Raw genomic sequence first — 14,681 nt, forward strand, 5'->3', positions numbered from 1 at the left:
ACGCCACCCGTGGACCTCCTGGTCACTAACTGAAGTTAGCTCCTTGTAGGCCCAGCGATTCTAGAGGCCCTAGGCCTTTTCCCTTTTCTGTTCGTGGTACTTATACCACTATTTTAGTATATGGTTTGAGCGGCCACCAGGGCCTATCCATATAAAGTGCAACTTCTGTGTATTCTACTGTGATCTTGTTTGACGATTTGTGCTCCTGTGCTCATAAAGAGAATAGGGGTTACTTTGAGAAATAAATACATATATATTTTGAATATATATCTGTGTGGTGTCCTTTCATTGGTATAAAAGGGGGTTACATTTGGTAAAACAGCCTGCTTAACACGCTTCACGAGTTTAGCCTCAAAGACTGCTTAGCCTACGCTACCACTAGGGCAGCTAGTCCGAAAAGGTTGACTTACAACCACACCATAAGGGTTGCTTGGCATGGTACAAGGTGATCACTTTAACTAGTGAGCATCATATACCAGGCCAATTTCTCACAGGAGGGTTCTTCAGTGGTGCGAGGTCATCGGCATAGGCGGTCAGCCACTGTGTGAGGTTGCTGTCTGCTTTGTTGGGGTCCGTTGTGCTGGTGGGAGGGTTCTGGTTGAGGGAGGCGGTGAGCTGCTCGGCGGTGATCTTGTTCCAGCTCCGGCGAGGGACCTGTTGCGGGTGGTGGTGGGTCGTGGTTCTTCTGAAGCTGAAGTGGACGCAGCTGTGGTCAGTCCAATGAAGTCCGGTGGAGTGGCTGAAGGACATGTGCTTGCTGGAATAGAAGACGGGGTCAAGCGTGTGGCCGGCGCAGTGGGTCGGGGTGTTCACCAGTTGCTTGAGTCCGAGGTTGGCGAGGTTGTCCAGCAGGGTGGTGGTATTGTTGTCATTGTTGTTCTCCAGGTGGAAGTTGAGGTCCCCTAGGAGGATGTAGTCGGCGGAGGGGAGGGCGTGCGGGCTGATGAAGTCTGCGATGTCTTTGCTGAATTGTGTGCGAGTTCCCGGGGGTCTGTAGATGAGAGTGCCTCTGAGGGTTGTCTTGGGGTCGGTGTGTATCTGGAAGTGGAGGTGATCGGCGGCAGTGAAGGTGTCGTCGGAGTTGGTCGAGATGCGGATGGTGTTCTTGTGTACGATGGCGATGCCTCCTCCCGTCTGGTTGACGCGGTCCCTCCGGGTGATCTTGTATCCGTCCGGTATGGCAATGGCGATGTCGGGCGCTGAGGAGGCGTTCATCCAGGTTTCCGCGAGGAAGGCGATGTCTGGTGCTGTAGTGTCGAGCAGGTTCCAGAGTTCGATGGCGTGCCTGTGGAAGGATCGGGTGTTGAGCATGATGCACTTCAGGCGGTGGTTGCTGGGGCTCGGTTTGGCGGGAGCGGTGCGGGTCCGGATGCAGGAGAACTTGCAGGCTTGGCAGGTGAAGGGTCCGTGGGTGCGTCTCGGGGTGGCTCGGTAGCAGACGGGGTTTCGGCCGGCGTTGAGTGCGTAGAGAGTGGTGGAGTCGTAAGTCCGTCGTGTGGGCTGGCATCCTCGGAGGCCAGGGGTCCTGGCGCTGGGCGCGGTCCAGGCGCGGACGGGCGCAGACGGGCTTGCCTTTGGCGCGCCTTCGGCGCACAATCGGCGCGCCCGCTGCGCGTGACCGCTGCGTGTACGCGTGCACTCCGCCATAAATGGGCAAGTGGGAGGGAGGAGCAGCTGGGAGGCGGGAGCGGGGCGGCCAATGGGAGGGATACAGAAAAGAAAGGGGCGGGGCCGCAAGGGAGCAGCGGTGGGGAGAGGGCAGGAATGCGGCAGGGGGCACAAATACGCAGAAACAGAGGCAACGATGAGAAGCAAAGGCAAAATACAAAGACAACTCTACAGTGCTAAATACTAGACACGCAACAGAGGCAAAAACGAAAAACAGGCAACAGAGGCAGTGACAAAAATGCAAACGATCAGGAGCACAGCTACGGGCAGCGGCGGCACTCAGCGGGATAGGGGGCACCCTGGGCTCACTCACGGGGAGTGTGCGCGGTGCGTGGGGTGACCGGCCCAGAGGGTGAGGGGTCACTGATCACCACCGCGTGCACTCCGCCATAAATGGCCAAATGGGAGGGAGGAGCAGCTGGGAGGCGGTAGCGGGGCAGGCAATGGGAGGGATACAGAAAAGAAAGGGGCGGGTCCGCAGGGGAGCAGCGGCGGGGAGTGGGGAGAGGGCGGGAATGCGGCAGGGGGCACAAATACGCTGAAACAGAGGCAACGACAAGAAGCAAAGGCAAAATACAAAGAAAACTCCACAGTGCTAAATACTAGACACGCAACAGAGGCAAAAACGAAAAACAAGCAACAGAGGCAGTGACAAAAATAGAAACGATCAGGAGATCAGCTACGGGCAGCAGCGGCACTCAGCGGGATCGGGGGCTGCCTGGGCTCACTCACGGGGAGTGTGCGCGGTGCGTGGGGTGACCAGCCCAGAGGGTTAGGGGTCACTGATCACCACCGCGTGCACTCCGCCATAAATGGCCAAGTGGGAGGGAGGAGCAGCTGGGAGGCGGGAGCGGGGCGGCCAATGGGAGGGATACAGAAAAGAAAGGGGCGGGGCCGCAGGGGAGCAGCGGCGGGGAATGGGGAGAGGGCGGGAACGCGGCAGGGGGCACAAATACACTGAAACAGAGGCAACGACAAGAAGCAAAGGCAAAATACAAAGAAAACTCTACAGTGCTAAATACTAGACACGCAACAGAGGCAAAAACGAAAAACAAGCAACAGAGGCAGTGACAAAAATAGAAACAATCAGGAGCACAGCTACGGGCAGCGGCGGCACTCAGCGGGATCGGGGGCAGCCTGGGCTCACTCACGGGGAGTGTGCGCGGTGCGTGGGGTGACCGGCCCAGAGGGTTAGGGGTCACTGATCACCACCGCGTGCACTCCGCCATAAATGGCCAAGTGGGAGGGAGGAGCAGCTGGGAGGCGGGAGCGGGGCGGCCAATGGGAGGGATACAGAAAAGAAAGGGGCGGGGCCGCAGGGGAGCAGCGGCGGGGAGCGGGGAGAGGGCGGGAACGCGGCAGGGGGCACAAATACGCTGAAACAGAGGCAACGACGAGAAGCAAAGGCAAAATACAAAGAAAACTCTACAGTGCTAAATACTAGACACGCAACAGAGGCAAATTCCATCTCTGTTTTTATTGTTTGTTCAGTTATTTCTTCTTGTATTTCTTTTGTTTCATTCTCTTGTTCCTTTATTTCCATCATTAATTTCAGTTCAGATATTTTTACATTTTTATATTTGTCGGATCTGCTTTCCTCGATGTGTGTCTTGTCTTACTTTTGTTGCATAGTATTTTTTTAATTTTAGTTTCTTGATGAATTTATAGACACCCACTCGTGTTTGTGTGTAGCTAATACATCTTTCTGGCCACCAGGACAAGCCCACTGTTAGAATTTGTTCTTCAGCCCTGGTCAGATTAATATCAGATACATTGATGATAGCTTTGGGATCCCCACTTATTTCTTGTTGTTCAATGTAAGTAATGTTTCCTGTGAATGATCTTTTTTCTGTTCCTCCTCCTTTTTGGTTTGACACTTTTCTTTCTGGGTCTCAATTTCTGAGCTCTTTCAATCCATAAAAATTGTAACTCGTCAACAACTGATGGCACATGGCAGGTTATGGCTATTCCACTTGCGGCCTTCTCCATATCCGTCACGACTTCAGAGCTCAATTCCGACCCTGTTTCACTTTGAAAAAATTCTTGTCTCTGTCTATTACTATCAGATAATTTTTGCCTCCTGATGTGTCAAATCTTCACTCAAAGGTAAATATTTGCCCTTTCTCATATTTCAATTTGTTACGTTGAAATTTCTGCGCTTTTTGGTCGATTATAGTTTCTTTATATTTATTTAATCGCTCCTTCATTGCAGTCACAAACGTATTTACCTTTTCTTGATCCAATTCTTTCAATAGTTTAGCAATTGTTTTTTCTACCTCTTCCATATTTGTTTGTCTATCGATATCTGCATATTTTATAACCGCAAGGATGCTTCTATATTGCTTTGCACCCATTCCTTTATTATCTCTGGATGTAGATTTTCAAAACTGGGCACTACGAGGATCCGCAACCGTCTTGGGATTCACTCCACTTCCACATATCTCTGTAGAGATTTACTTTCCCACCATTTTGTTAGCTCATTTTGGGATACTTTTTTCAGCTTTCTCAATGAAACCATTAAATCACCTCCTTATTTATTTATTTATTTATTTATTTGAAAGTTTTATAGAGCGCGGACAAGACCCTTGCGGGTATCAGAGCGCTTAACAGTACATCAAGTATTATACATAAACCAAAGACAAATTGAAGCATCTATATGCAAAACATGTTACAAAAGCAAGGTGATCAGGTACAATAGGACGCTATTCTCATGCGACAAACAACAGGAAGATGGGATGTCCAGATTGCTTAGTAGGTCCCTTGTCCTAGTCAGGGTAATGGCCACGCTGTATTAGTTCGTCACAGAACAATGGGCCTTAATCAGGTGAATTTGGCCATGAGAATTGATTTTACTTCCTTTTTGAATGAGACAATAGAGGGGTTAAGTCTGGTTTCGGATGGTTAAGCATTCCAGATTCTTGGTGCCATTCCTGAGAAGGTACGGTTGTATGTTTTTTTCTTGTTGAATCTCTGTGGTTTTAGTAATAGTTTTTCCGCACTTCTGGAAGATCTGATCCCACCAGAGATAGTCAACTTCTGTGATAGATATCTAGGTGCGTTGTGGTGCAAGGCTTTGTGTGTCATACACGCTATCTTCAAGTGAATTCTGGCTTCCAGGGGAAGCCAGTTCAGTGATTTGAGGTCTGGTGAGATGTGTACATTTCTTTTAGAGCCGGTGATTAGTCTCGCTGCGGCGTTGATTGAGGCTCTTAATGGTGCCGTAGTTGCTTTGGGTAGGCCGCAGAGGGAGACGCTACCGTAATCCACTCTGGGGATAACTAGTGCTTGTACTGCTTGCTTGAAGTCCTTGCTTGGAAGGAAAGGTTTCAGCTTCCTCAGTGTGTTAATCTGGTAGTTAGCTCCCTTAGTAGCGTTGCTGATATGTTTTTGCATATTGAGGCTACTGTCGAGGGTTATTCCCAGTGATTTGGCTGAGTCAACGATGATTGGTTGAACATTGAGTGCCGTCAGGTGTTTTATCCACTCTTGCAGTACAGGGACTTGGGCGGGTGGAGCTATAAGCAGGAATTCAGTTTTTTGGGCGTTAAGTTTGAGATGGTTTTTTGCCAGCCATATCTGGGTGTCCCCCAGCGTTGTGTTGAGTAGTTTGATGTCTTCTAAAGTGTTGATCTTGAGGTATAGTTGTGTGTCATCCGCGTACATGTGGTAGTGCACGTTAGATGCTTGAAGAAGTTCGGTGAGGGGTTCCATGAACAGGTTAAACAAAGTCGGGGATAAAGAGGACCCTTGCGGTACTCCTAGTGTAACTGGTACGGGTTTTGACATGGAGTTGTTGGCCTTGAATTGTTGTGTTCGATTTTGGAGAAAAGAGGTAAACCAGTTTAGCACTACGCCTGATAGACCCATTCTATGCTTCAGGAGATCCAACAGGTTCTCGTGCTTGACCGTATCGAAAGCTGAGGATAAGTCTAGCAGGATGAGTAGGCAGGCTCCGTTATGATCCAGGATTTGTAGCGCGTCATCAATTATGTGTGTCATGGCTGATTCAGTACTGTAACCTGCTCGGAATCCTGATTGGTATTTATTCAGCAAGTCAAAGTGGTCAATATGCCTTGTCAGTTGGAGGTGTACACATTTTTCCAAGAGTTTGGCTAGTGTGGGGATGTTGGAGATAGGGCGATAATTGTTTAGGTCCGTCGGGTCAGCCGTGGGTTTCTTTAGAATGGGTGAGACCTGCCCCATTTTGAGGGTGTCCGGGATGCAGCCTTGTTGAAGTGAGCTGTTTATGATCTTAGTCCAGAGGGGCAGAAGTAGTGGTGTTAGGTTTTTAACGGCGTTTGCGGGAAGAGGATCGGCAAAATGATTGGCAGGGTTCATGTCCCCAAGTATTTTACTTATGGCTTCTTCGGAGTATGTCGAAAAGGATGACCAGTTGGCGTCGTTTTTAAGGTTAGGCTGTGATGGGAAGTGGTACAGTGCAGTTGGCATTTCCGGGGATGACTTCGTGTGCGGTCCCGAGTGTAGGGTTAGATCATTGAGTAGATCAATCTTGATATTGTCTGTCTTCAGGGTGAAGAAGGCAGAGAATTCTTCACAGTTGGGTTGCCGGCAGTCTAAGTGTTGTGGACGATGATTTGTGTCCTTACATTGTGTTTTAATTAGTTCGAAGAGTTTTTTGGGACGATTTCTAGCCTGGTCTAATTGGTGGCTGAAGAATTCTGCTTTAGTGCGCTTGATCTTTCTGAAATATGCGTTTCTCTTTTGCCTTAGTGTATTTAGGTGGTTGGCAGAGGGAGTTGACCTCCAGGTGCGTTCCGCGGCTCGGAGAGAGCGTCTGTCATTGTTGAGCGTGTCATTGTACCACGGTTTTGAGTCCTTTATGGAGGCTCTCTTAAGTTGCAGGGGGGCTACCTCATTTAATATCCTGGTCATGGAATTAAGGTAGTGATTGGTAAGGTCAAGGACTTCCGACGATCCCGTGGGAGGCATAAGTAGGTTGTAACTGGGTGATGGAAAGGTGTTCGGGTTTATTTTTTTTGTATCTCTTTTCCAGACTTTAGGTCTTGTGGATTGCATCAAGTTCAATTTCACTACTTCCTTAATAAAGAAGGTGATGATATGATGGTCTGACCAGTCACAAGGTTGGATCGAGTCTAGCTGAGTGCAATCTCTTTTAGAGATTATTATATCCAGTATTGATCCTTTGTCGTGTGTGGGGCTGTTGCAGATTTGGGTACGGTCTAGGTCCGCTAAGAAGTTTTTGAGGCTATTCACCCCTACATCATTGTGGTCATTCCAATGGAGATTGAAATCGCCTAAGAATATTTGCGTATTTTGGCGCCCGTTGTTTGTTGATACCATGTCCATGACGTGCTCAATGAAGGCCAAATTGTCACCTGGTGGATGATATATCGTGTGTAAGGAGCAAAGTGGTTTGTCATTACTGGTGATGTTGAGGCATATGTACTCGCAGGAAGGGAATACCGGTGTAAGTGATCTGTTTACTGAGATACTACTCCTGTGTATACATGCGATGCCTCCCCCTGTTTTATCAGTTCTATCCAATCTGATGATGTTATAGTTAGGAGGTACTAGTACGTCAATGATAGGAGAGGAGGATTCATTTAGCCATGTTTCTGTAAGCAGTATCAAATCGAGATCTTGTGAGAGAATGAGGTCGGCTATATCTGCAGCGTGTCTAGCCGCCGATCTACAATTTAAGAGGATGCATTTGAGGCGGGGCGTGATGAGGGATGAAGTAGGTTCTTGAGTGAGAGGGACTCTTTTTAGGTTGTTGTCAATGACGCCTCTAGTGTTATGCTTGATGGGCCTGTGTGGGTTGAGGGGGATCGTTGGAATTGTCGAGGGCGTGATAGGGTTCGTGAGGGCAGGGGCATATGAGTGAAGTAGAGATAGTAGATCCGACTCTGAAAGCGAATTGGTGCTTCGGCGTGGGTGGGTTGGATTATTAATGGCGGGAACTGATTTCCAGCCGGGTAAGAACGGCATAGAGGTGTTTGTTGGGTGCATCAAGGATCCGCTAGCATTGGGCTGTCTAGTAATTCTAGCGAGCCATGGTTGTTTAGAAATCAACTCCTTAAATGCTTGGAGTTCTTCTTTGATTTGATGTAATGCGCTCATGATCTCATCGAATCTAGGGTCTGGAGTGTTGAAGAGTAATGTTGTGGTTTGTAATGTGGATGAGACTGGGTGCGTTGAGGTCTGGTTGGGTTTGTGGGATAGTGCAGGTATGGGTGGTGTGGGAGGGGGTGTAGCACGCGCGAAAGGATGTTGAGGGGACGTGGAAGGTTGAGCTGTAGATGTGGAAGGCTGGGAAGAGGGCGTAGGAGGTGTACTTGGGGTCAGAGGGAGCTCAGGTGGTGGCATATCCTCATCGTGGAGATGGAGCGTATTATTATATTCTGACACTTGAGCCAGGTGTGTTGGGCTGGACTGAGGGCTAACTGTGCAAGGTAACGTCAATGGGGTATCTGGAGTGTTGGATATGGGGGGGAGTATGTTGACAAGTGGGACAACTATGCTCGAACATAAGGAGGCTTGGTTGTCTGTAATTTGAGCGGGTGCTACCGCGGTAGTGCTTGGTTGGAATAACGGAGCAAGATTGGGGGGAGTGTTAGCTAGGATGGTGTGCTGCGTGTTGTAGTCCTGGGTAGTTTGGGTGGAAGTAGAGTCTAAATCGAATGGAGGTAGAGGTGGGGATGGTGATGTGACATGGCTGTCAGTGGAAGGCGATGGTGGGGTGCTTTGTGTGGTTATGGAGAAGATGGCCTGGGTAGCAGTTTGGGATTTTGACACTTGTTCTTTAATCATGGGGAAGATGCTATCCAGGAGGTTTAAATTATAGTCCGTGGATTGCATGAGGATGGTGCCGTTATTGTAGATGGTGATGGTAGCTGTCGCATGAAAGAGCTGGGAATGGGAGATGTAAATAACTAGACCGTGAGCGGATTTCCTAGTGGAGGAGATCGTAAATAAGGTAAGGAAGGCTTTCCTCCATTGCGCTCTTCGTTTCGTATGGAAAATGATGTCAGTAGTGGTGTGCCCATTATGCATTGAGAAGTAGGGATCAGCGATGGGTGTTTCAGGATGAAGCTTTATGAGATTGTGTTTAAAGCGTTTGGCTGCTTTTTTAGATAAATTGGGGGGGTAAATGATGGTGTAGGTGTGTGTGCCTGTGAGTTCCATGATATGGCGTAGTTAGTGCTATGATATGGGGCTCAAAAGCGTCTAGGGCTAGATGGGTCAGTGTTCTGAGTTATGACAGGATGTGGAGGTAGGTGGCTGTGTGAGGGGGAAGTAAACCGTTGTTGAGGTATGCTGATATGGATCTATGTGAGAAGAGGGAGTTGAGTCAAGAGCCCTAAGGGAGTGCCCCAATGGTGAAAACAGTGGGGAGAGATAGGTGGCCTGTTATGCAGAGTACAGAATATAACAGGCAAGAAGGTTTACCTGAGGAGTCCGTCCTGTAACGCGAAAGTAGGTCGGTCACTGGTCAAAGGATATAAGTTATACCCTAGTATGGGAGTCGTTCTAAGATGGCCGCCTCCACTGACAAAGAGACTCCTTGCTAACTGTGGAGTCCTTTGTCTCTCTCAATGAGCTGTACAGTAGCTTGTTTCCCTTTCGTTTCCTTATTGTAGTTGAAAGATCTCTTCCAGTGTCCGTAAGTGGACCCCTTGCCCTTGTTGTTTGAGTGGACGGCCATTTTGCGAGTATGTGGCCGAGGGGTATTGCCATTTAGTTTAGAATACAATGATAAGTAAGGGGCTCGATAAGTGAATAGTTCCATGCAGGCATCCGATGTATACCACGCCAGAGGGAATTGCAGGCTACTGCTGGGTCTGTCCTTGAAGATCGTGGCGTTGCAGTAGGGCTGATGTGAATTTATTGTATTTATTGTATGCCCCCAAACAAAAACTAAAAACTAGCTGCACAATCCACAATCCGATTTCTGTGCATTCCCCGTCGTTATGTGCTGCGATTTGGGGGCGGGGAAACGTATCGCCTACTATCATTTCCTCCCGTCGTCCAAGCAATGCGAGAGGAAATGCGTTCTCACTGTCTCTGCTGAGATGGCTGGGGAGGCTCTGCCCCTCCCGGACAATCTGCCGAACCAGCCTGGCTCTCCGCTCCTTTGCCCAAGCGGTCGTAGCGCGACTTGCGGGCTCGTGCACCAACACTCCTGCCTTCTCGCTCTGCGTGGGGGCTGGGGCTCCACTTCCGCGATGCTGGGTGCCGTAGGATTAGTCCACCGTAGTTTCCAAAATCGTCAGCGGTCTTTCCCGGTCAGAACGCCCTGTCCAGGGGTCCGGGGCCATCCATCAGCTACACCCGTGCGATTGGCACCATCCCTCCAAGATGCCAACTAAATCATAGCTCGTCCCGTTCAAGATTTCAGCGGATCGGAGAGCACAGCCAGCTCGCCTACCGGGTCTCGAAGAACACCGTAGACCGATCCGCAAGCTGCATCGGGTAAGTGGCACCGATTTGGCCCCGATTCTTCTGAAAATAGAATCACACGTTGAGTGAGTGATTCCGATTCTTGTAGAATGCTCTGTTCCGTTTCGTTGCTGCCGCTAACCAGGATAAACCGATTCTGGATCCCAAGCGTGAGGAGCTCCTACAGAGGGCTCCTATCCGTCGGCCATTTTTTCATTTTTCATTTTTCATTTTTCATTAGTGCAAAGTTCAAGAAATTACTGTATCATCAACAAATAATTTTTTTTGCTCTTTGTTCCCTCTATCTGACTGTATCAGCAGACATTTAAAAAAAAATTGTTTCGAGTTTGTGTTGCTGCAACATATATATATATATATATATATATATATATATATATATATATATATATATATATATATATATATATATATATATATATATATAATCCCTTAGTTATAGTTAGGTCAGTGTTTCTTTGGAAATACCTTTTTGTTTTGCTAATAACTGTGGTGCCCTTTGATGAATCTTAACACGACTTTCTTAAAAAAAAGTGCTACTTTTTGTCTCGTGTGTACATGGAATGTTTTTCGATGATCCGCAGAAAAAAGCATTTTCCCAAGACTGTTTTGAACAGTGCTATCACAAAAACTGCTGCACAGAATTACACCAAATTTAGTAAGCAGTGCGATATTGGTCCAGAAAGTTCTAAAAATATTTATATATCTGGACTATTGGGGTTGAGGGACTCTCGCGATAGTCCCTTGAACCCAGTTTTAAAAAATAGAGCCTTCTGATTGGCCCAGGGGGCTTTTTTACCCATGGGCCATCTTGCTCCCACAGGAGTAAGGCTCCTGTGGAGCCGAGCACTCTGATTAGCTGCTAGCAACATGAAGAAAATGTTGCTGGCAGCCATTACCAGACTCAGGAACTTAGTCCCTTGTCCAGCAAAAAAAAAAGGGGGGGGCAGGGTAAGGATAGCCTACCCCAGAGCAATTTTGGGGGACCCCCGTGGCCCCCCCAAAAAATAATGTGAGTGTTTTTGCCGTGATCCCACAGGACTCCCTTGAATCGCAGCAACAAAAAAATAATTAAAATGGCGGCCTGATATTTTAAAAAAAATATTTGGGGAGAGTGGTATCAATTGCTCCCCCTCCCGAGCCTTACACGGCCCCGGGCCCCCATCCACCGAGGCTGGCTTTTTACCTGTGTCCCGGGGAGTCCACCCCCGGGACACAGTACATTGAAAATGCCCCTGCTGTGTGAGAGCACACTTCTGTATCCCTGCCGCACTCCTGCAGGGAACTGCAATTGCTTCTGTCCAGAGGAAGCAAGCAGAAGCAGCTGCTCCCACTGGGCAGGAGCAATGCTGGCTCCTGGGACACCTAATCTGTGGACACTGGGCATGGCTCTGTCATCCTGACCATCTCTAGTGACATATAATCTGTGGACACTGGGTGTGGTTCTGTCCTCCTGACCATCTCTACTGACATCTAATCTGTGGACACTGGGCGTGGCTCTGTCCTCCTGACCATCTCTAGTGACATCTAATCTGTGGACACTGGGCGTGGCTCTGTCCTCCTGACCATCTCTAGTGACATCTAATCTGTGGACACTGGGCATGGCTCTGTCATCCTGACCATCTCTAGTGACATCTAATCTGTGGACACTGGGCATGGTCCTGTCCTCCTGACCATCTCTACTGACATCTAATCTGTGGACACTGGGCGTGGCTCTGTCCTCCTGACCATCTCTAGTGACATCTAATCTGTGGACACTGGGCGTGGCTCTGTCCTCCTGATCATCTCTAGTGACATCTAATCTGTGAATACTGGGCGTGGCTCTGTCTTCCTGACCATCTCTAGTGACATCTAATCTGTGGACAGGGCGTGGCTCTGTCCTCCTGACCATCTCAGGAGACATCTAATCGGTGGACACTGGGCGTGGCTCTGTCCTCCTGACCATCTCTAGTGACATCTAATCTGTGTACACTGGGCGTGGCTCTGTCCTCCTGACCATCTCTAGTGACATCTAATCTGTGGACACTGGGCATGGCTCTGTCATCCTGACCATCTCTAGTGACATCTAATCTGTGGACACTGGGCGTGGTCCTGTCCTCCTGACCATCTCTACTGACATCTAATCTGTGGACACTGGGCGTGGCTCTGTCCTCCTGACCATCTCTAGTGACATCTAATCTGTGGACACTGGGCGTGGCTCTGTCCTCCTGATCATCTCTAGTGACATCTAATCTGTGAATACTGGGCGTGGCTCTGTCCTCCTGACCATCTCTAGTGACATCTAATCTGTGGACAGGGCGTGGCTCTGTCCTCCTGACCATCTCAGGAGACATATAATCGGTGGACACTGGGCGTGGCTCTGTCCTCCTGACCATCTCTAGTGACATCTAATCTGTGGACAGGGCGTGGCTCTGTCCTCCTGACCATCTCAGGAGACATCTAATCGGTGGCAACTGGGCGTGGCTCTGTCCTCCTGACCATCTCTAGTGACATCTAATCTGTGGACACTGGGCGTGGTCCTGTCCTCCTGACCATCTCTACTGACATCTAATCTGTGGACACTGGGCGTGGCTCTGTCCTCCTGACCATCTCTAGTGACATCTAATCCGTGGACAGGGCGTGGCTCTGTCCTCCTGACCATCTCAGGAGACATCTAATCAGTGGACACTGGGCGTGGCTCTGTCCTGCTGACCATCTCTAGTGACATCTAATCTGTGGACACTGGGCGTGGCTCTGTCCTCCTGATCATCTCTAGTGACATCTAATCTGTGAATATTGGGCGTGGCTCTGTCCTCCTGACCATCTCTAGTGACATCTAATTTGTGGACACGGCATGGCTCTCTCCTCCTGACCATCTCTAGTGACATCTAATCTGTGGACGCTGGGCGTGGCTCTGTCCTCCTGACCATCTCTACTGACATCTAATCTGTGGACACTGGGCGTGGCTCTGTCCTCCTGAACATCTCTAGTGACATCTAATCTGTGGACACTGGGCGTGGCTCTGTCCTCCTGACCATCTCTAGTGACATCTAATCTGTGGACAGGGCGTGGCTCTGTCCTCCTGACCATCTCTAGTGACATCTAATCTGTGAACAGGGCGTGGCTCTGTCCTCCTGACCATCTCTGGAGACAGCTAATCTGTGGACACTGGGCGTGGCTCTGTCCTCCTGACCATCTCTAGTGACATCTAATCTGTGGACACTGGGCGTGGCTCTGTCCTCCTGATCATCTCTAGTGACATCTAATCTGTGAATATTGGGCGTGGCTCTGTCCTCCTGACCATCTCTAGTGACATCTAATTTGTGGACACGGCATGGCTCTCTCCTCCTGACCATCTCTAGTGACATCTAATCTGTGGACACTGGGCGTGGCTCTGTCCTCCTGACCATCTCTACTGACATCTAATCTGTGGACACTGGGCGTGGCTCTGTCCTCCTGACCATCTCTAGTGACATCTAATCTGTGAACAGGGCGTGGCTCTGTCCTCCTGACCATCTCTGGAGACATCTAATCTGTGGACACTGGGCGTGGCTCTGTCATCCTGACCATCTCTAGTGACATCTAATCTGTGGACACTGGGCGTGGCTCTGTCCTCCTGACCATCTCTAGTGACATCTAATCTGTGGACACTGGGCGTGGCTCTGTCCACCTGACCATCTCTAGTGACATCTAATCTGTGGACACTGGGCGTGGCTCTGTCCTCCTGACCATCTCTGGAGACATCTAATCTGTGGACACTGGGCGTGGCTCTGTCCTCCTGACCCTCTCTAGTGACATCTAATCTGTGGACACTGGGCGTGGCTCTGTCCTCCTGACCATCTCTATCTGCCAGGGGCATGAACTGGGCCTAAGGTCTATGATGGGTTGATGGTGGAGGTAACAACGTCCCCATGGGGTCTCTGCTGGTCTGGACCTCTCTCTGCCAGCCACTCATTCAATATAGCACTGGCAGCTTCCGATGTGAGCTGTCCAGCGTTGGCTGACCACAGACTGATAGAGATGGAACCTCAGTGCCACAATAACAGAGTGCATTATTCTTCTTTCTTCTCAGGGGGGCATTCTCAGAGGTGGTGCTGGCACAGGAACGCAACTCCAAGAGGTTGGTGGCCCTGAAGTGCATCCCCAAGAAGGCGCTACGAGGCAAGGAGGCAGTGGTAGAGAATGAAATCGCAGTTCTGAAGAAGTAAGTGGGGCTGTTGGGATGGCATGGCATGGCACAGCAGAGGGCAGAGTGGAACAGCTGAGGGTGGCATGGCAGGGTGTGTGGGACCACAAGAGAGTGGAGGGTGGTGGAGCAGGACGTGGGACCGCACAGAAGTGTGTGAGATGACATGACAGAGGGTGTGAGGGCACAGCGGGATATGAGAAGCCACAAGAGGGAGTGGGTGGTTGAGCAGGATGTGGGGCAGCACAGCAGGGTGTGAGATGGCACTGCAGACGGTGGGTGGCACACTAGAGTGTTAGATGCCAGGACGTGGGATGGCGCAAAGGAGCGTGGGTGGAGCAACAGGGATGATCACACCGGCGACGGGAAGGCATAGCAGAGATGGGGGTGGCACAAAAGGGTGTGGAAT

The 14,681-nt window shown here is 49.7% G+C and overlaps 1 protein-coding gene across 8 annotated transcripts in view; it reads left to right on the top strand.

Annotated features, from left to right (window-relative positions):
* Positions 1-14,681, top strand: part of PNCK (pregnancy up-regulated nonubiquitous CaM kinase) — a 486,583-nt gene that overhangs the window by 396,774 nt on the left and 75,128 nt on the right. For all 8 annotated transcript variants that reach the window (XM_085629799.1, XM_085629804.1, XM_085629806.1 and 5 more), the window contains one exon: positions 14,159-14,290. In XM_085629799.1, coding sequence (XP_085485925.1) covers positions 14,159-14,290 — 132 coding nt within the window. The remainder of the gene's footprint in view (positions 1-14,158; positions 14,291-14,681) is intronic.

This window comes from Triturus cristatus, chromosome 10, assembly GCF_964204655.1.
Source record: "Triturus cristatus chromosome 10, aTriCri1.1, whole genome shotgun sequence".
NCBI lineage: Eukaryota > Metazoa > Chordata > Amphibia > Caudata > Salamandridae > Triturus > Triturus cristatus.